At 42.2% G+C, this 22,812-nt stretch overlaps 1 protein-coding gene across 7 annotated transcripts in view; it reads left to right on the top strand.

Moving 5' to 3' along the window:
* PKHD1 (PKHD1 ciliary IPT domain containing fibrocystin/polyductin) overlaps positions 1-22,812 on the top strand; it is a 456,842-nt gene that overhangs the window by 79,858 nt on the left and 354,172 nt on the right. For all 7 annotated transcript variants that reach the window (XM_057555319.1, XM_057555317.1, XM_057555318.1 and 4 more), the window contains exon 35: positions 5,860-6,010. In XM_057555319.1, coding sequence (XP_057411302.1) covers positions 5,860-6,010 — 151 coding nt within the window. The remainder of the gene's footprint in view (positions 1-5,859; positions 6,011-22,812) is intronic.

The raw sequence follows: 22,812 nt of genomic DNA, 5'->3' as shown, positions 1-22,812 counted from the left end.
CAGGATTTTAAGAAAGCAGTTGGAAATATGTAACATTTATGAAGAACTATAGTCTTCAAAGCTTTAGGTATATTAACAAAAACAGTTGAAATGAAGTAAACGTTTAGTAATAAAGAATGAATCCAAGTGATAATATACTAAGAACCTTGAAAAACCATGGTGTAGAATATTTAACCAAAGAAGGAAATGCTTACAATTTACTGAGGAGTGAAAGGTACAGGTCACAAAATAGTGCATCAATGAAATCCTGATGGTGTTTATAGTACATGTACGTGTGTCGCACAACAGGTGATTGGGAAAAACACCGGAAGGATGTATTCTAAAATGCTGATAGTGCCTAACCCTAGGGGGCTGGAGGACTGATCATATTTGTTTTCTTCATTGAGTTTTTATGTAATTTTTTCAGTGAACATGTACTAATTTAATAACCAGAAAACACAATATAAATTATACAAGGGGTGCTAGGAATATCATGTGCTAAATGGCTTACCTTGGTTCCTCTTAAGATTGTGCTTGTGAACCCAGAGAACTACTTTCCAGGATCTTTGCAAAGAACCCATTTCCATTGAATGGTTTACCCCCCTGCCAGCCACTACCACTATGGATTTGATGTCATTTGGCAAAGACAGACATTTGTATCTGTGGCAAATATATGCCCAGTTTGTCCATCCATCCATCCATCCATCCATCCATCCAGTAGTTATCAAGTGTTTATTATGTTCCAGGTACTATACCAGGAGCTGGTGACTCAATGGTGAATGAGATGCAAAGTCCTTGTCCTTAAGAGTAGAGGAGGAGGCCAGACAATAAACAAGATGATCACATGTTATGATAAGGGCTATAAAGTGATAAAAAACAATGGAGGCTGCTTTTTAAAAATTTTTTTATTTCATTTTTTGTTACTATTATTTTTTAAATTGCAGTATAGTTGATTTACAATGTTGTATTAGTTTCAGGTGTACAGCAAAGTGATTCAGTTATGCAAATATATTATATATATATATATATATATATATATGTTCTTCTTCAGATTCTTTTCCCTTTTAGATTATTACAAGATACTGAGTATAGTTCCCTGTGCTACACAGTAGGTAGTGATATCAAATGATATTTGTCTTTCTCTATCGGGCTTACTTCACTTAGTATGATAATCTCTAAGTCCATCTATGTTGCTACAAATGGCATTATTTCATTCTTTTTTATGGTTGGGTAATATTCCACTGTGTGTGTGTGTGTGTGTGTGTGTGTGTGTGTGTGTGTGTGTGTGTATATATCTCACATCTTCTTTATCCATTCATCTGTCAATGGACATTTAGGTTGCTTCCATGTCTTGGCTATTGTAAATAGTGCTGCAATGAACATTGGAGTGCATGTACCTTTTTTTTTTCCCCCCCAAGGGAAAGATACTAATTTATTTATTTTTATATTTTTTTACACTTTTTTTGAATTTTATTTTACTTATATTTTTATACAGCAGGTTCTTATTAGTTATCCATTTTATATATATTAGTGTACATATGTCAATCCCAATCTCCCAATTCATCCCACCACCACCTCTACCCCGCCTGGCGTGCATGTATCTTTTTGAATTATAGTTTTCTCTAGATATATGCCCAGGTGTGGGATCACTGGATCGGCTCAGAGGAGGTTTCTCTGAAGAAGTGCCTTTTAAGCTGAGCTAAGGACAAGTGTCATTATGGAGAGTCAGGCAGTGGGGGCAGCAAGGGCAAAGGACCCATCAAGTTTCATGAACTGTCAGAGGTCAGAAGGGCAGGAGTAGGGTAAGAAGGAGGAAAAGTGGCTCGAGAAGAGCTCGGGGAGGTATTAAGGCCTCAAAGGCCATAGTAAGGAGTTTGGATTCTATTCTAAGAACAGACTAAGTATCTTTCTAAAGTCACACAGTCAAGCCCCGGCAGTATCAGGGCTGGAACCCAAGGCTTCTGACTCACAGTGTACTCAGCATGATGCTGTATTGTCGGCATCAGTAACAGAGCCTTGGCTGGGCTGTGTGGGTCCAGGAGATTTGAGACATAGGAAGCAATTTCAGGCTAAGTGAGAGACAGAATGACAGCATGTGTTTTTACTGCCTACCATAGAGAGTGCATCCAAGGAGAATATCTGCTTACTTTTGGATATGATTGGACCGACTGAAAGAGCAATAGATTGAGACTCAGGAAACTTAGGTTCTAGAACTCTGTCTGCCACCATTTGGACCAAATATTCTTACCACATTCCCTCAAAATAAATATTTGTGTGCATGCGTGTGTGCGTGCACATCCGTATCATCTATATCTGTGTATTTCTCTATGTACATATATGTCTATAGTTAAATCTGGCCAACTGTGCTCCTTAATTTGTAGGATGATTGTGGAAGAAAACATGACATAGTAATTATTAAGAAACTTTGAAATTTTGCAAATGTTAGTCCATTTTTGACATCCTGGTGTCTCTGCTCATCTTGATGATGGCTTTTTAATGAAAAAAATGTCTAGTCATATAATCAGGGCCAAAAAAGAAAAGAAATATGAGCTAAACGTTGTGAAAAAGTCTAAGCCAGCAGAAAAGGATTTTAACTCTTTCAGAGCAAAAAGAACATGATTTGTTTTCACTTTCTTCTTTTATTGGGAAGCAGGGCACACAGGGTGGGAAGCAGCCTGGAAACACAGGACAATGCAAGGCAGAGTCAGGGATGCCATGGTGGCCAGGCCTACGCCCGACATCACAGAGGTGGGAAGGAGGTGGACCCTTCTATACCATGGTCACTAGTCTTTCCTGGGAAGATCAGTGACCCCACTGTGACATCTGCTTCTTCTGTCGTGTGCCTACGAATGCAGGGAACAGACTGTCTCCTCCAGGAACAGCCTGGAAAGCCACAGCGACCCTTGTTACAGCATCGACAGATATCAGCAGGGTCTTCTACTGGGGGACCAGCTGTTAGAGGACTTGCTGAAGAAACAGGCTTTGTTTAATTTTTTCAGGACTCGGTCAGCTGGAGTGACCTTCCAATGGCAGGTGATATATACTGTGTTTCTGGAGTCACTAGCAAAATGGAACAATCCACTGTGAACTGGTGGGCATTGCTACAGGCAGATGAAAAGAGGGCAGGGTGACTTACCTCATTTTACCCTAACCTTTGCTGATGAAGAACCTAGAAAGGGCAGAAGAAGTCTTGTTAGGAGGTGGAAGCCCATGATCAAGAAAGGTTGTAAAGGTCACTCCTTCCCTTGAGTTCAAGTCAGTATCTTAGATCATCACATAGTGAGTATAAAGAACCTGCTCATATGAGTGAAGATCCACAGTTGGAAATGAACATGAGAGGGGAGCACAGAACAGAGAGAGGTGACAGGCAAATATTCTTTCCCTTGCCTAAGAAGCAAAAAAAGGGAATTCTGGAAAGGCAGACAACTAAGTTTACATTATCCCTGACAAAATTCCAGAATGAATTATTAATCAGATGGCTTGTGAGCCTTCAGAAATGGGAGTAGCAATCTGGGAACCGATTCACAAGGAACGAGATGGTGTGGAAAACCAACTTCATTTCCTTTCTGATGGCTTTATAAGAGATTTATGATGGCAATGGTGATGGAGAGCTTCTTAAACTATTTTAGCAACCCTCCTACCCCCCGCCCCCCAGTAGCAAAAGAAAGGTTCTAGCTGCAAAGCCCAAGGTACCCTATCACAGCATCAAGTTGAAGTCAGGTGTTTTATTTGAAAAGTCCATGTGAATTTTGCATTCTACTTCATCATATTTCCATAGGTATCTAAATATTACATTTTAATTTGAAAGTTAAATTACTTTGCTTTGCTTTTCTGAATCTTTGCATGCAACTGACACTCCAGGAGAAAATGCCGTGTTTATCCTGTGGCTTTGTCTACCCCTGGACGATGGCTCAGCTAAATGGATGTGTAGCTACATTACAGGCTCAGATTCAAAATGTATTTGAGCAATGGGTCCACATCAGTGAGACGATCCGTAACAACAATGAGTGTAAATTTCCACATTGACATTTCAACAATAATACCACCTATGTCACTACCACCTAAAACTATAACAAGAACTGACTTTATCGGACACTTCCTTGCACCAGATTCTGGACAGGTCATTTTGTAGGCTTCATTTTGCTCCATCCCCCAAACACCTCTTTAAAAGAGGGTCTTTATGATTAGTAACTTCATTTTATAAACGTGGAAAACAAAGCTTAGAGAGTCATGTCTTCAACAATGTCAGATGGATGGTAAATATCTGCTTGGGGATTCGAATCTAGCTGGTTGGCTTTCAAGCCTCACTTCTGCATTATAATGCTTCTCAGAAAATCGGCTGAACAAATGCAGCATGGTGAAATCCTCAGGTAATTGTGGCTCTGAGACTTTGAGTTCACCACCATCTTAATTTAAGCTTAGGGGCTACAAAACGAACGCAGTATTAGGTGCCATGGTGGGGAGGGCTTCGATAAAGGGAGACCACAGCCTCAATGGTCAGCCAAACTGGGCTGCACAATATTAACATATTGACAATCTACAGTAGGTCTAGAAGACAGTGAGTATGGAAGTCATGTCTTGGGTGGATATGGAGCTGGGAATGTTTTAGCATGAAGATGAGATGAAGTAGATGTGATAGTTATTCTGCTCATTATTTCTAGCAAAGTGTGGGAGAAACCATTTCAACATTGATTTGAAAAAAGATGTTCTAGTTGGACATGAGTTATAGTTTCTCAAGCAGTGACCTTTTGCCCTTTTCATCACCAATCCTTGTCTTCCCGTGGTATATGCCAACTTCGTGGTGATGTCCCATCAGCATCTCAAAACTTGGGAGTACTGCTCTAGGAGATGGGACCCCTTGGATTCTCATCTCGGAGTTGCCTTATTTTTGTGTTTGACTTTATGCAAATCCCCAGATCTCTTTCAGTTACATTTTTTATGCCTCTACCTAATTTACCGGCTGAAATGAGATCATACATATGAAACTGTTAAAAAGTGTAAAACATCATGCATTATTATAACTAATAATCTTGGAGCTAGTTGCAATAATGCCTAAAGCCAGGATTATTCTTGAGTAAATATCACACCTGTTGGGGGCCATACCCTGCAAACTCCATGCTCTCCTCTCCTCTGGACCACATATTTTTAGACATTCAGTAATGCTACACTGCAGTTTTTCATTTTAAATCCAGTCTGGTTTCTCTCCTTAAAGCAAGAGGACTTTTAAAGCAAGTGGCTGGTAGTATAACTGGCACATATATCGAATCTCCTTAGTCTGGGCGGTTAAGTAAGTTTAATTAATTTACTAAGTTAATGTTCCACTGCTAGCAACAGAGCCTCATTGCCATCAGCTGGGGAGAGGGAATTGAAAGCCTAAGTGAGCTCATTTTTTCACAGTTGGAATTAGGGACCAGTTAGCCAGTCGTGTGGGTTTTCCAATTTCTCCATCTGCCCTGGGGGGATTCAGGCAATTCACTCCCCCATCACTGAGTGTAAGAACAGGAAGAGGGAAGGGGAAAAGAAAAAAAAATTTTTTTCCCAACATTTGCTTCCATTTTTGGAACTGGAAGTATTATCTGTGCATTGCTTCTTTGGTTGGGTTTGGAGAAGCTTTTGCTAATGTTCCTGATAGAGCTGGAAAAGAGAAAGGCCTCAGTGAAAGATATTTACCATGTGCATTTTCATTGCAGGGTGTGCAGATAAAGGGAAAACAAATAAACAATAAAAGAATGGAAACAAAATTACAGAAATTTGCAAAATTTGACAAATGGTGGCCTGTAGTTGCCACAAGCTAATGGCTTGCAATGATTAATAAGAGTAAAAATAATTGCATTTCATTAAGATTGATGACACCCCATTTAACCTCCCCTCTCGTTTCAGCCCTAAAGTGGAAAGAGATGAAGTTCTCATCTATAATAGCTCCTGTACCATTACCATGGAAACTGAGGCAAAGATGGAGTGTGAGACGCCTAATCAGCCAATTACCGCCAAGATTACTGAGATACAGAAAAGCTGGGGCCAGAACACTCAGGTATAATCAAATCTTTTTTACAGACTGATTCAAACAGCTCAAATTAAATTTGTAATATTGTGTACATTAAAAAAACAATTTAGCCCAAATGGCAGCGATATATAATATTAAATGCTCTCAAACTTTGAGGAGCTGGTCTAATGCACAGCATCTGAATTCATAGTTAACTATGGTTAATCATATATTTTCTCAAAAATAAATGAGTGCTGCCTGGGCTCTTTTAAAGCAAATTCTGAACAGATAATCTCAGCATTTTGTCCTGCTTTCCATGAGCATGTTTGAAAGAAGCTCTCAGTGGTTTATTTCTCCATGAAATAAATGGCCTACAATTTAACCAGGCCCTTCTGGAAGGTTTCCAAATCACTCAGCCATCCTCAGTTGGTGGGATGGCAGTGTCTCCTGGTCCATCCCGTTCATCTCTGTGCCAAGTAGAGCAGAGTGGAAACTTCTACTTCTGAGGGGATGCTGTGGAAATTAGGACCGAATAGGGAAAAGGTCTGCGGGGTCATCTGGTCCAGCCTCCCTACCTCACCCATCCATTTTTAAATCATCTTAGCCACCCCTCCAAGTGGGTTTTGTAAGAATGTGTCCTTAAAAGTCCCTTGTGGGAGATTCCACAGCCTCCCAGGGAATTTTCGAAAATTGAAATCAGAGGCAAAGGGCTCTTTGGAAATGTATCAGATAATCTTTTACAACTCTCCAGGCTTCTCATGGTGCACAGATAAAAAATAATATTTATTGAGCACCTACTCCCTTAGGTGTCTTTCTCTTTATGAAAGCGATCCTCAGATATCCCTCTTTTGTCTCTTTTATTGGAACAAACGGTTATTGAGCACCTATTAAGTGCCACACGCTATCGGAGACCCTCACATGAATGCTGCTCCGATGAAACCTTTGCAATCCCAAACTGTACCTCCTGGGTTCGCGAGGCCTGTTTTTCTATAACTTTTAGGCTGGTGCTGAAAAAACATGCAGTTACAAATAACGTGATTTTTCTGTCCTTTCTAAGCTGTTGCCTGTCTGCCTTTCCATCCCCCCCTCCCCCGGGGTCTCCCTGTCCATCCTATTACCTCCCACGCTTTTCACACCCCTTTCCCAAACCTTCAGGTTGTTGCACAGGGCTGTTGCTTCTTCCTTCATTGTGTCCCCCCCTGCCAAATTCACCTCTTCCTTTCAGTGTACTGATAGCTTTAATTCTTTATCTGCAGCACTATGGTCCCCTAATCACAGCCTCCTCTTCATGCCCGTGCCCCTTCTCAGCAGTTGGCTGGCAGTGATGTCTCAAAGGTTTACTGTAGTGAGCGAGGCTGCTGAATTAGCATCGAATTGTAGAAAGAGAGCTGTGGGCTGAAGACTAGCTGTGGGACACTGAGCATTCTTTAAGGCTTTCCGGGCTTCAGTTTCCACCTGGGGAATAATAAGCTGGGTTGTTAGGGCGCACATCTGAGCAAATGCCGGTGACAGGGAGGGAGAGGCAGGTAGCACAGGGGTTAGGGGTGGGCTTTGAGCTGGACTGCTGGGACTGGAATACATCAGTTGCTCCCTGGGGGACTTCAGGCAACTTAGCCCCTCTGTGCATCAGTTTTCTCAGCTGTAAAGTGGGGAGAATAATGGTACCCCACCCCCCCCAAGTAGGGTTGGTATGAGGATTCTAGCATGTGAGCCGCTGTGAACTGCACCTCACACACAGTAAATGTCCAATGTTGGTTGCTCTTGTCCATGCTCATTTGCTAGTCTCAGTGCTAGAAAATGATACAGGATCATTTCTCCGTAGTGCTTGCTGCTTTGACCAGATCATTGCACTTCTCAGATTTCATTGAATTTCCCATCATCTCAAAGACTAATTTTGAGGTTTTTGGGGGCCTTAAATGTCTGTCATCTTTAAATGTTTATACAGCATGTATTTATTGAGTTCCAATCACGTTCAAGGTCCTCTACTATGAAAGAGAAAAAAAATGTGGAAAGAGACCCCACTTTATGGGACAGTAGGGAAGACAGGTCGTGTATGGAGGTAGGTGAGGTTCAAAGAAGGACATGAAGAGTCAGTTCATCACAGTTGGATGTAATGTTGGACACCATCCGACCAGTGCCTCAGCAAGGGATGAGTTAACTGAGGTCCATAAAGAGAGGTGACCTGATAAATGACACAGCTGTAATTTGGCATCATAACCCATGCAGCCATAAGTCATTGTGGAGGAAATAAGCCAATTAATCTTTAGGAACCAGAGGGGCATGTGTCTAAACCTACTAGGCTAATGTCAGTGCCTAGGAAACTCCAGTCCTGGGATGTATGGTTGTCCCATAGATGTTGGGAAGTCTGGGGACCTTAGGTACACAATTGCCTTTTCTGGGCCTGGGAAGAACCAACACTGCCAGGTGCTTTATCAGGACTAGAGTTCTGGTCTCTAGGTCCAAGTATTATGTGAGAACCTTGGAACACTAGTTCCATAAAAAGTTAATAAGTATTCTGGGATAAAAGGGTTCTAAACTCAAATACATTTATGAAAGTTGGGTTAAATATATATATATATATATAAAACATATATATATATATATATGTTTATTGAGAGCATTCAGTGTATGAATATATAATGTAAAATTCTAGGAGAGGGCTGTAGTGTAGAGTATTACCTGAACTTGTTTGTCCACAGAGCCCTTTATTCCCAGAATTTCTTTGGGGGCTGGTATCCGTCCTGCTGCCCTCACTTTGGGAACTGTTGCCCATGCCATGCTCTTCCCCCTACCCTAGAGTGGAGGGTCAGAGGTGGGAAAGGTTACCTTCAGATGGGGCAGTCAACTGAAGGTAAGTAGGTAGCATTTGTATTATGCCAGGAACGATGGGCAGGGTTCAGGCAGGTGGGGATGCAGAGGAAAGGTATTTTTGGTGGCGAAACCAGGATGCACAAGGCACTGAGGCAAGAGCCCACAGGAATAGTATGAAGAGCATGGTGTATATGAAGGGGACTAGTGAGTCGTAGGTTTGGAAAGATGGGCTAGGATGAGATTGTGATGGCAGGTTCAGTGTTTTGTCCTTTAATTCATCAGGTGACAAGTAGTCCTCAAGGAGTTACTGCAAGATCCCAGGCGTGCTTTAGTCACACTGGTCTGGTAGCTGGGTGTGGGACACCCTGGGAAACCGAGGGGAGATGGGTGAGAGGTAATCGAAGGAGGGAAGTGGCAGAGGGAGTGGAGGGTAGGGGGCACATGCAATAGTCAGCACTCGATAACTTGTGTTCAGCAAAGTGTTCAGAGAGATTGAAAATTCAGTGTGGGAGGTGGGAAAATTATGGGTCAGTTTTCCCAGTGGTCTTTTCAGATGTTTGAAGTATATCTATATATCTATATCTATATATCTATATCTATATATCCATGCTCTTGATTCCAGAATTGTAATCTCCAGCCCAGAACTGTTTCCTGAACTTTCGATTCCCAGACTTCATTGCCTCCTGGCATCTTCACTTGGATACCGAAATGGCATCTCAAGTCTAACAGGTTCTGAGTTGAACTCCTGATCTCCACTGCTGCTCTCCCCTAGCGCCTCTTCCCCCCACCATAGTCCTGAACTGAGTTGATGGCAGCTTTTCAGTTGCTCAGGCCGTGGAGGCATCCTTGATCTTCCGAATCCCATATCAGACCCATCAGGAAATCTGTTGTCTGTACCTTTCATCTGACTGCTTTGTAGCCAGTCTACGGCTGTCACCTCCGCCATCATCTACTGATGATTACAGAGCTGGTCTCCCTGCCCCTCCCTCTGCCTCCCCTTTCAGTCTATTCTAATGGAGCCCCAGTGACCCCTTCCAAATATGTCAGGTAATTACACTCCTCTCAAAACCTTTCCGTGGCTCCCAAATTCTCTCTCAAAAGCAAGTCCTTACACTTATCTAAAGGGCCATTCTCTGCACCAGCTTCCCACCTCCAACTCCTCTTTGGCTTCACCTCTTGTTTCTGTCACCTGTACCTGGTCTGTCCAGGCCCAGCAGCTCCCTGCTGTTCCTGGAACACGCCAGGCTCACTTCCACACTGAAACTTTTGCATCTGCTCTTCCTTCTGCTTAAAATACTGTCTCCTCCTTAAAATACTGTCTTCTGCTTAAAATACTGTCTCTTTTTCTTTTTTAAATTGAAGTATAGTTGATTTACAATATTGTGTTAGTTTCAGGTGTACAGCAAAGTGATTTGGTTATACACACACACACACATATATATGTATATATATATATATTCTTTTTCAGATTCTTTTCCATTATAGGTTATTACAAGATAATCTAGTTCCCCGTAAATCCTTGTTACTTATCTATTTTATATATAGTAGTGTGTATCTGCGAATCCCAAACTCCTAATTTATCCTTCTCCCTCCCTCCTTCCCCTTTGGTAACCGTAAGTTTGTTTTCTATGTCTGTGAGTCTGTTTCTGTTTTGTAAACAAGTTCATTTGTGTTATTTTTTAGATTCCACATATAAGTGGTATTTGTCGATGGACATTTAGGTTGCTTCCACGTCTTGGCTATTGTGAATAGTGCTGCTGTGAACGTTGGGGTGCATGTATCTTTTCAAATTCGAGTTTCATCTTTTCCAGATATATGCCTAGGAGTGGGGTCACTGGATCATATGGCAACTCTACTATTTTTAGTTTTTAAGGAACCTCCATACTGTTCTCCATAGTGGCTGCACCAATTTACATTCCCACCAACAGTGTAGAAGTGTTCCTCCATTCTCCATACCCTCTTCAGCATTTATTATTTGTAGACTTTTTGATGATAGCCATTCTGACTGGTGTGAGGTGATACCTCATTGTAGTTTTGATTTGCATTTCTCTAATAATTAGCAATGTTGAGCATCTTTCCCCATCCCTTTTCAAGTACAACCCTCTGTTTTAACTTTTTGCTGAAATGTTACTTCCTCAATGAAGTCTACTTTTACCACGCTACTTAAAGTTACAACCCAGTGCTGCTCACTCCATATATCATACCTACAATTTTCCTTAGTCTGTTTTATTTTTTCCATAGTCCTTATCACCTGCTAATATATTATGTAAGATACTAATTTATTATGTTTATTGTTTTGCATCTGACTTTTCTTGCTAAAACATAATCTTCAGGAAGGCAGAAATGTTTACCTGCTTTGTTTGCTTATGTATCCCAACTGCCTAGAACAGAGCCTGAATCAGTTGTACAAATGAACAATATAGAAACACAAATAAAGGCAGTTAAAAGAAGCCTTCTCACATGTTGCTTCTCCAATTCCATCCCCTGAAGATTCTATCTGAAAGGAGACACACACACACACTCACACACACTGGTGTACATACACTCATTTGCACACAAAGATGTTATTGCATCATTAATATTGTTCTTCAACTTGTAATTTTAAAAAACCTATTGACACTCTAGGGTATCAGCTCCTTGAAAAGAAGAATTTTGTTTTGTCACTGCTGTTTCCCAAAGCTTAGAACTATGCCTAATACACAGCAGATCCTGTTAAAAATTATTGAATGGACGAATGGGTTTATGAATGAGTGAATGCATCATGGTCATCTTTCCATTTTAGCACAGGTGCATTTGTCTCTTCTTCAGAAGACATTGATTATACCTACTATGTATCGCCGTGGTACATGAAACAAGAGAAAAGATATTGGAAAAAGCAAAAATCTAAGAGTGCTGGAAAACACAATAAGGTGCCATAAGACAGCCAGAGGTTTTGAGGGATTTCTGAAGGATAAGGAGTGGACTGGGTTGGGTGGGTAGAGAAATCACAGCAGAATAAACACAATGCAAAGCCAGTTTAGAGAAAATGGATAGAAAGAGTCAGCTATACTTTTCAATGGAGCTCCAGGAGAAATTCCAAACTTGAGAGTCATATAGGGCAGATATCAAGGTAACTGAAGAAAGGATTGCTTGGGAGAACTACTAGGGTCATTTCCCTTCCTTTTCCCTCTCCCTTTCTTTTTCTCTGTCCCTGTGTACTCAGAGTGGTGGCTCTGTGGCTCTCAAGACAAAGTCTTAAGAGCAGCTCACAAAGCAAAAAGGGGATTATTTGCTTGGGGACAGGAGACGGGTACGGTCCTTTGTGAGTATTAGGGTCTTTGTTAAACTTGGCCAAACCCAAGGCAACTCTGAAACTCCAGGACAGACTCAGGGAAAGAAGGAAGAAAAGGGCAGGGAAAGCAGCATTCTCCTCATTTCTGCCTTGAAGGAATCCCTTTACTTTCCCTCCACTCATCCAGATGTTTCACCTAGCAATTTCAGTTGTGATAACTTGAAGAGGTTTCTCTGAACATCTGATCTGCCATATCAGTGGAAAAAGAAGTTGGAAACAGTGCTATTAAAGTTATCTGGGAGATGATTTTAAACCTAGAATCCTATACCCCGTCAAATACTGTTTGGAACAGAAATAGAATAAAGACATGTATGCTATACAAAATTCAGAACGTTTATCACCCCCGTGCACTCTCTGAAAAATCACATGCTCTGGCAAACCATAAAATGAATCCAAGGATGAAGATGATATGAGAAACAAGAAACAGTAATGAACAAAGAACCTGAAAATAGCAAAACCGGAGTAAAAATTGTTGAAAATATGGCTGTGAAGCTTAACGTAGTTAACAATGAACTCTTAGCCAAACTGAGGCAGGAACCTCCTGTTTCAAGTAGATATAATAAAAGGAGGACAAGAAACAGAGGCATAAACCTCCCTTTTTGATAAAATGAGATTTTTGTAGCACATGCCCAGCGTTATGTGAAGATGGAAAGTATATGGGAGAATGCGGATGACTTCATGGGGAGGAGGAAAGCCAAAATTAAGTTCCTGCAAAGGGACATTTAGATAAAAAGCAAGGCAGTTTGCTCTACTGGGCCCTAGAAGAGCTTTGGATTTAGAGAAATTTAGGTACCAGGAAACGGTCATGAGGCAGGAAGGGGTTGTTTGAAATCCTCAATAAAGAGTGTCTAGAGCCCAGGACCTTGCTATTGGTGCACCCAAGCAGACATCTCTTTCCTACTCCTTCCTCCAGGAAGCAGGGGCATAATTTACGGACAGACTGTATTAATTAGGTGCCTGATATCAAGCACAGGGGAGGAGGGGATGGAGAATCTCGAAGATGACTGGAAGATCTGGTTACTCTTTTAAGAGAGGTCAACCTCCCCCGACCCCGCACGAAATTCTGTCCTTTGCCCCCAGCTCCAGCATCCTGGCAATTCATGTTCTATTCTTTCCAGAAAGGAGACTAAAAGATGCTTTTCTGGAGCAATTAAACCAGAGTAAAGACCCACAGATTTGGACATTTGGAAGCCTCATGACATCCCGCTTATACAGATCGTCCACTTAGATTTTTACTGCGTAGCTCTTAAATGTGAATGGACAGACTTCTGGTTTTGGCCACGAGAGAGTGATGATTTTAGGCTTACCCTCCTGCTGTACACAACTGTGAAACTAGTTGGAATATATTTCAGGCTTTGGATAATAGACGGCACAAGGCTGTGATCCTTGAGAGAAGGGAAACACACAAGGAGAGCAGCTTTCTGTCTGGGAACACTATTCCAGGGAAAGAGACCTCAGGCAGAGAGAAGCAGTCTCCCTGGGGGGAGCCATCGGAGGCTGGGGCTCAGGGTTGCTTATGTAGGTAGGAGGTATGGAAATGGAAGAGGAGGTAGGAAGGATAGGGAAATATTTAATGAGATAATGGCCAAAATTTTTTCAAATTTGATGAAAAATACAATCCCATAGATCCAAAAAGCTTAATGAATCCAAATCAGAGGAAACATTAAGAGATCCATTACTGGAGTTTTCAATAATGTTGAGATGTCAGTCCTAAGTTAATATTTAGAAACAATGCAATTCCAATAAAACAACCCAACTTTATTTTTTGGTAGCAGTTTCCAGGCCGATTAAAAATTTCTATGGAAATGTAATGAATAGCCAAATCTACCTTTAAAAAGAAGAACAAACTTTGATGACTTACTCTGCCCGATTTCAAGTCTACTATAAAGCAATGGTAGTCAGTAGGAGTTCCAAGCAAGATCTCATTTGAAAGAAGGTTTCTGTTGCTAAAAGTATCTTTGAAAACTCTTGCTGCAGTGTCGTGGAAGCCAGGGGAGGGGAGAGACTGAAGGAAGGGGTGATGAGGCACATCAAAAGGTAATGTGATCAGAAGGTCCTTAGTGATGCTTGAGGCTGCAGGACAGTATTGTTGGGGAGGAAAACCAGATTTTGAGGGGTTAAGGAATAAGTGAGTGGTGAGTAAATGTAGGCAGCTGATACAGATCACAAGTAGGAAGGGAAAGGAGGGATGCAGATAAGTATCGTGGTGGGCAGCCAGCCCCTTCCTTGTGCCCATACTCACTACCTCACTATCATTGGCGCTAGGGATGGTTTCTTATGTTAAAGGTGCTGTGATTCAAGCTGGCATCTTCAAGGATGTTACTTGATTTGACAAGACCAAGTCTCTGCAGGTCTCTCACTCTATTCATTCTTCTACTGACTACAAACTAGCTTTCATGCCCCTGATCCTTGGCTGTTAAAAAAGCAAAACCCCACTGCTTAATTTAATCCCTACTTTCTGTTTAAGGAGATTCTCCTAGAAAATTGGTGCAATACAGTGATGCAACAAATTTTACATTTTCTTTATAATGTGTATAGCTAGTTAGAGGCTAATTTGAAACTACTTTCTATTCCCTAATTGATTTTGTTTCTTGTATTACTGAAATCCTCAAACACTTTATTTTTTTTTAAATTAATTAATTAATTAATTAATTTTTGGCTGTGTTGGGTCTTCGTTTCTGTGCAAGGGCTTTCTCCAGTTGTGGCAAGCGGGGGCCACTCTTCATCGCGGTGCGCGGGCCTCTCACTGTCGTGGCCTCTCCCGTTGCGGAGCACAGGCTCCAGACGCGCAGGCTCAGTAGTTGTGGCTCACGGGCCTAGCCGCTGTGCGGCATGTGGGATCTTCCCGGCCCGGGGCACGAACCCGTGTCCCCTGCATTGGCAGGCGGATTCCTAACCACTGCGCCACCAGGGAAGCCCCCCCCCCCCCCCAAACACTTTTTGACTTTTGTTTTCTCTCCTTTCCTTTCTTCTCCTTTTGGTTTTTCTTCTTTCCTTTTCTTTTTCTTTCTTTTCTCCCTTCTCCTTTTCCCTTCCCTTCCCTTCCCCTCCCCTCACTTTCTTCCCCTCTCCTCTTTTCCTTTTTCTTCTTTTCTCTCCCTTCTTCCTTTCCTTCCCTTTAAACCACCTCTTTTATTCAGTGTTTGTCTTCAGGGGTGTGTGCCTTTGGAGGGAGATGCTTTTGGAAGCAGGGTTGAGCTGGTCGTTAAGCCTAAGTGCCTAACAATGAAGTGCTAGTCACCTCCCAAGATGAACGGATATTTAACTGATTTTCCAGAACTGTATCTTTTAACTAAGAACGTACAGCAGCTCTGCAGTTAGTTCCCTCTGTGGTAGTCTCCTCCACTATCCAGTTCTCATCTGTTTTGAGCCCTAGGAAGCTTGGCACACTCCACCCCTTTTTGAAGTGTGATGGGCCACGTCACTTGCTTAGCGTGTGGGTAGAAACCCTTCATGTCTAGGGCTCGACTCTCCAGCCCTCTCTTTTCCTTTGCCGTGATGACTAAATGGTCCAGAGTGTGGTGTCAGCTTATAGAGGACAGCTATTCCATCCTGGAGACTTGCCAACATTTGTAGTGGAGTTTGTGTTGTGCCCATGAGGATTTGGGGTTGTTTTTTACTGCACGTCATCTAGCCAGTCCTAGCTATAGACTAATGACCCCATCTAACCTTTAGCCTGGTGGCTGATTCACTGCATTCCACATGATGCCTTTAATTCTTCTCTGTGAGTCCACATGGAATGACGTCCTGGTTTATGTTCTTGGTGCAGGGATGACAAGCTGGACTATGAGATGGGACCATTAGGCAGAACTTATGGCCTGATGGGAGTTAGCGGGGTAAAGCCAGTCTCCTTACCAGACTCTGGATTCCCACTTTCCTCCCCCTTCATTGATGGTGTGCTTCCATTCTCACCCTGATGCCCTGAAGATCCTCTGTGGAATTTTCTAGTGCCGAGAAATTAATCATCTTCTTTTGCAGTGTTGTTGCAAACTGTGGGAATTTGGGGGGAGATGTGGCTATTTCTGGTATCTCTACCTGTGCTGAATCTCTATTTATTTCCTCCTAAGAATCACTCTGGAACATTATGTACGAAGAAAGTTTGTTCCAACAGAGCATATATTTATACTGTAGTCTATATGCATATCCATAGCCCTGTAGAATCTATGTATAGGCGTTTTTCCATTACACTTAGGCTCTTTCATTTCTTTCTTTAAATTTTATTTAAAAAATCTTATTATGAAGATTTCAATCACAAGGGAAAAAGAACACGACTCAAGTAAACTTAATAAAGTGTCTCACAGAATGGCTCATGGGACAGAAAAGCTCAGTCAGGAGTCATAGGCATGGCCTGACTCAATAGTTCCGTGCTCACTCATGAGATGGCTCTTTCCACGTCTCTGCCCTGCCTTCCATGGGGTCAGATTCAACCTAAGGCTGCCTCCTCTGTGGGCAAAAGATGGTTGCCAGTAGCGCCCAGGGCTACTTGCTCCCCTATCTACATTGCGTGTGAATAAAGGGGTATTTTATGGGCATGGTTTCAGAAGGAGGAAGTTTCTTTTCCAGAAGCCCTCAACAAATGTCTCTTCATGACTCATTGGTCCAAACCGAGTCATTGTACGTGACCATACTGCCTTGTGCTCAGGGTGATAGGATTTGCTGGCTGTTTTTGGCCAGTTATTGCGGACCTTGGAACAGAGTCAATCCCAGCCCCCAGCACCTGGGTGAGAATATGACAGCAGTGATGCCTGGAAGGAAAATCTTAGGGCTACTGATGAAGGGAAACTGAGGAATAGATATTGGAAGGTCAGCCAACACTTGACCATAATGGCTTCACTTTTGTCTTTATGGCTCTAAACTAAGGCCTCTTCCTCTGAGTCTCCTCACTGGTCCTTTGTGATAATCTAAGGCATTGCTGTTGCATGGAATTTTGATGGGGGTGAGAACAAGGTGCCAATAAGGGATTTGGCTAAGTGAAAAGGAAACAAAGAGTTTGGTAAACCTCCCTCAGAATTCCATAGAGTGTTTGCTTTAAGAAACAAACAAATAAACAAGCAAATGAGAAAGCATCATGACTACATAAAACACACATACCTTCAGTAGCCTGCAGGACCTCAAAAACAGTTATGTGTTTCTTTTGTGATGTGCATCTTCCTGATTCAAAATGACAGTAGTCGTTTTTATGATGTACCAGCTCCCAAAGGGGATGGCTCATCATTCAGTTCTAACCTTCTTCTAACAACAAAGAAAAGAGCAATCTAGGGAAAGAAATGGTCTGTTATAGTGTTTGTTTCTCATAATGGGTCTTCCAAATGCTTGGCAAATATTAATTAATCCTCCCAGCGTCCCTGTGTAATGAATACCTATATATACACGGGGTGGAGTAGACAGAGTCAACTGACCAAGGCCCCTCCATGAATTAATGTCAAAAGCAAGGACCTGGACTGTTGGGCTCACGGCTCCAGTACCAGTCACTTGAAAGCACTGCCATTTAACTTCTTTACTTCCCAGAGGGGAAAAGTATGCATGGCCAAGCAGAAGCAAATATATTTTGTTCTGTTTCTGCTTGACACCAATGAGTATGCATTGGACACCACATGATGACTTTTACTAAGAAAGCGAGCAAATACAGCAATATGGCCAGCAGAGAGGGCAAGGTACTTTTACACTGGGAAAATAAGATTATTGTCCTCAACCCTTCTCAAATATCATTTACAGATCACTCTCAGGGTGCCAGCCTTTTTTTTTTTTTTGGCCACGCCGCGCAGCATGCGAGATCTTAGTTCCCTGACCAGGGATCAAACCTGTGCCCCCTGCAGTGGAAGCGTGGAGTCTTAACCACTGGACTGCCAGGGAAATCCCAGGGTGCCAGCCATTGTATTAGTCCCTGTACAGGATGGTCAGATGGTTGTTCTGAAAGATGACAGAAGACTTTGAAACTATGAAGGGCTTGGATAAAATAATTCGGTAAACTTTGAAAGGGTTGGGTTAATCCTACAGATGAATAACCCCTACCGTGTGGAATGTTCTCTTCAATAGGGGAGATATAAAAACCCCAATAACTGTAGTATAAGCAAAATGTAATAAATGGGATAATAAAGGTATTCATATTTTACTATGGAAAATCAGTGAAGGCCAAGAAATCTTCTGGATGGAAAAATCATTACCTACAAATTCCCTGGAAGGTGTGTCATTTTATCTGGGCCTAAATTTATGAGGATTTGAAGGATAAGGGGAGATAAGGAGAAAATGTATACTAGTGAAGAGACGAGTGTTACAGAATCCCAGAAGTGGGGAAACATGGTTTTTATATAAGTAATTGTATTTGGCTGGAGTGTAAAGTTTGAAAGGAATTAATGGGGAAGGGAGTCACTGGAAATAAAGGTTGGGAAACATAAGCCGTCTTGAGTGTCAAACTAAGGAGTGTGGATTTAATCCAGGAGAAAATGTAAGGCTGTTTGAGGCTTTGTAAATTTCATAGCTGCCACTTTGTCTCATGAAATATCCCTTAGGGCTGGTATCAGAGTCAGAACTGCTGGCTGAAGTGTGGCCCGATGCCAGGTTAGTACTGACAGCTCAGATGCAAGTGGATACAGGGCAGTGCTGAGGCAGGAACCCAGGAAAGGAGACATCAGAAAGCTGCAGCTGAGAGAGGGTTGAGGATGGGTGTGCTGAAGGTAATATGGAGAGACACCCCATGTCTCGTTGAGGGACAGGAAAGCACAGGTGATTCTGTGCTGTGAGTTACAGAGAGGCAACGGTAACCGGTAGCGGTCGGTCTGAGAGTGGATGACCTGGGTCCTACCTCCCAGCTTGGGTGTCACCTACCTGTGTGATTCTGGGCAAGTCCTTGGGAGAACCTCAGTTTCTCCATCTGTAACGAGCAATGGGACCAATGCAGCATCTTCCAAGGTGGGTTCTGTGGACAATTAGTAACAAAGAATGGCCCATTAGAAAAAAAGGTCTGGGGTCAAATAAGTTTGGGAAACGCTGCAGACTCACTCACGAATTCCACATTAAGGGGAAGGTAGTTTCATTCTGTTGAAGTCAGCTTTTCCCAAACCTCTCTGCTCACAAGAATCGTACTTATTTCTTGCTTCCATGCAATACCCATTGGCTGCCTGGGGAACATTTTGGGAAATCTTGGACTAGATCATTTTCAGGAAAGGTCCCATCCTCACATTCTCTGATCCTGTGTCACCTCTGAAGGTTTCTTCTCAGTCTAGGATTTTACAAATCCAAAGGAAGTTTTCTCCTCCAGTCTGATTGAGGGAATTTTCCTACCTATACTATAGGATTGACTATCATCCCCCAAGTCAACTTTCTCTCAGAGTTGAGGCAAGGAGTTCTTTAAAAGTGTTTTTGAAAGTGCTTTGAGATCCTTAAGGAAGGAGATCCCTGGTGGATTCATCATATGACTTCATTAGAAACGTTGTATGCTAAGGAGCCTTCGACTTCACCTTCTAGTTTGGAATCATCATATTTCTAACGTACTCTATTAAGCAGGAAAGAGTTGAGGGATTATTTTTTTCTTCTCTTTTTTGCATCTGTATATAATGTAATTTAACCTAGCAAAAAAGACACTGATTGTCCCACAGGACTTAATTAACTCCCAGCTTCATGGTGAGCTGCAGAAATAATAAGAAAAGGAAAAGTTCGGGTGTTCCATACCTGTCCACTTCCACCTCTGGTGCATAATGAGATGTCATGAGTGGTGACACTGATGAGATGTGTAAAATGTGCTGATTGCAGGAGGCGGCGAGCTGCCGGCTTGGCTCCTGGGAACGCTGGCCGGGCTGGAGGAACCGCAGACCCAGGGAGCAGTAGTTTTCTTCAGATGACAATTTCCAGCATCCTCCCCACCCTGCCACCTGAATGGTGGTTTTGCTAACCTTTAGCTCTGTCTTCTGCACCCTGGTCGGAGGTTATGACAATTGTCACAGGACAGGTGCCATGTTTATTAAGCTGCCTGTAGCAAATCTGGACGGGTAGTGCAGGATTCTACCAGCCAGCCCTCGGGGGAGCCCATTAAGAAATTGCAGGGCTAATAAAAATCATGCTGGATAAAATTGCAATCCTCTGGTGCCACTCTATGATGGGTTGAATCTGGTTTTAAATTTTAATGGGGGCAGAGACTGAAGGTTTGAATTGGGACCCTTGTCCCAGCAGCCCTGAAAGTTGTACCTTCTTAATCCAGAGCTAGAAGAGTGCAGGGAGAGGACAGGCTTGCTTCTGTCTTTGTGCGAGGCTTCTGCACATTTGAGATAGGAATTCATTAATGTTTCTTACACGTTAACAATGGAAAAGACTCCTGGAAGGAAGCCTCACTCTGCTATGTGACATGAAATCTGGGCTACAGTTCACATCCTCTAGCCTCACATTGATTGAAGCCTTCAGCACCCAGGCCTTGAGGGGGCCTTGAAAATGCATGGGGAACAATTCCCAGTTCCTCGGCTCGGTAAAATTGTTATAAAACTGTCCTGTACTGGTAGCTTCTTGAACAGGAGATTGTGTAGTTCTCTTGCAGAGCCATTCCAGCATTTAAATTCATCTTCACATTGTACCCCCTCCAATCCAGGGGCCACAGCCTCAGAAGGTGATTCTTCGTTCCTTTGCTGAATCCCTTCTGCTCACAGAATTCATCACTTCATCTGGATAAATCTATGGTTTTCAAACATTAAAATGGAACAACCAAGTGTATACTTGCTGTTTTGGGAAGACTGAGGAAAATGGAAGGAAAAACATAATAGGGTATTTCAGTAGTAGATATGATACCATCTAGGGAAGTATATTCTGTATTTTCCCGGAAAGAAACACTGCTATTACTAAGGGAAGGAGGTAACGTTGGCTGAATAGTGACTTCTTCTTGGGGACTGAGTGAAGCCCTTTACTTGAACTTCCCATTCAACCCTCAGAATAGAGCTCTGACGTGATTACTATTATCATTTAAAATTTTTTTTTTTTTTGGTCTGCGCCGTGCAGCATACAACATCTTAGTTCCCCAACCAGGGATCGAACCCATTCCCCTTGCATTGAGAGTGCAGAGTCTTAACCACTGGACCACCAGGGAAGTCCCTATCATCTCCAATTTACAGATCCATAAAGGCTCAGAGAGGTTCAGTAGCTTGTTTCAGGACCCACAGCAGGTAAGTGGCAGAGCAGGGACTCAAAGACAGAAGAATTCCAGAGCCTGTATTATTAAAATAGTAATTTTAATAACAACAGAATAATCATTTAGCAATATTACTAAATTAATAATTTTCTTTGGAAAAAACCTTTCAAAGAAGAAGAAAGGAAACCTGTTCTCTTTTATAAACAATTCCAAAATAAGTATGTGAAGTTACAATATAAATTTGTGGAAGTAGATCTCTGGGTAGTGGAGAAAGTACAAGTATATGAAAATTTACCTCCCGAGCTTCAACCTCAGCTAGGCGCATGGGTCTAGCTGTGCTCGCTCACCCACCACAGACCCTTCAGCCCCTGCCTTCTTGTGGGCACTGTCCTACCACTTGTGTTCTAGGTCCTTCCAGCGAGATTTTCTGCTTCCTCTACCCTTCTGCTCTGCCAGTGATTTCAGTGGACATGCCCGTGTGTGGATGTGTGCTCATTTATGCCGATGGGGTAGCAATTTGCAGTCTGAGGCTTGATATTCATAACTGTAGGAACTCTATAGGAATAAAGTTTTGTTGGATGAATACCTGAGTGAGCATCATTAAAGCTGATGGTCACCAGATGGAAATCAGGTCTCAAAACTTTCATTATGAAGCTTTTAGAAACTGTTATTGAGACTGGAGGCATTGGGAAAGACAGAAGCGTCATACTTTTACCAAAGAAATAAGTTGTACAAAGGGTGATTTACTCAGAAAGGCCTTCCATTTACAGAGGAAGGCATCTGGCCTCCACAAACATAATAGTTTGGCCATTTGCCAGCTGGGTTTTCCTGAGGGTTGCAGAAATAGAGATCTGCTTGACAGGTGATTTTCACAATATCTTTCTGAACTGTTTCATTAAGTCTTGATAATGTGAGCAATATTTTGTAGAAATTACTAATCTTTGCAGTACAGAGAGAACCTCGTAAGTTCCTTTGCTGTATTATATTAGTGAAGTAATTGGAGACTAGGTCTGTAGTTCCAGAATATTCAGCCTAATTTTCTTTTTTTAAATTTTCTGGGAAATGAGGCAATGTGTCTTGTAAGGTTAGGGATGGGGGTGCTGTTGTAGGAGACACACAAGTGTTATAATTTTTAGGCACCTGCCAGTATCATATTGTCCGGTAATTCCAGCTTCTCTCTTCCTACTGTTTTGGACTCTCCATTTAAGTGCTTTAGTATACGAAACAAAACAAGACAAAACACCTTTTCATCTTACTGCAAAAAAGATACCTGCTTAGAGCAGAAAATGTAAAAAGAGATAATAAAAAGAGACCAAAAAAGATTCTCTACAATTTCAGCATCCAGTTGCTTTGATCCTGGCCAAGGGAATATTGGCCAGGGATGTCATGAGCCATTAACGCTTCTCCGGCTCCTCCACCTCATAACCTTCAAGCTGGAGAGTTTAGAGACGGCCACTCCTGAGTTCAGTGTCTACAGGCACTGAGTGTAGACGTATGGTAGTTTGGTGAAGTAATTAAAAGACATGTTCTGTATGTTGGATGAATAAACTTGGAAGGGTCATAGGTTCAATGTCGGCAATGCGTGAGGGCAATATATTC

This window comes from Balaenoptera acutorostrata, chromosome 10 (assembly GCF_949987535.1).
Source record: "Balaenoptera acutorostrata chromosome 10, mBalAcu1.1, whole genome shotgun sequence".
NCBI lineage: Eukaryota > Metazoa > Chordata > Mammalia > Artiodactyla > Balaenopteridae > Balaenoptera > Balaenoptera acutorostrata.
Note: the sequence above shows the minus strand (reverse complement) of the source record. Positions and strands in the feature narration are given on the sequence as shown.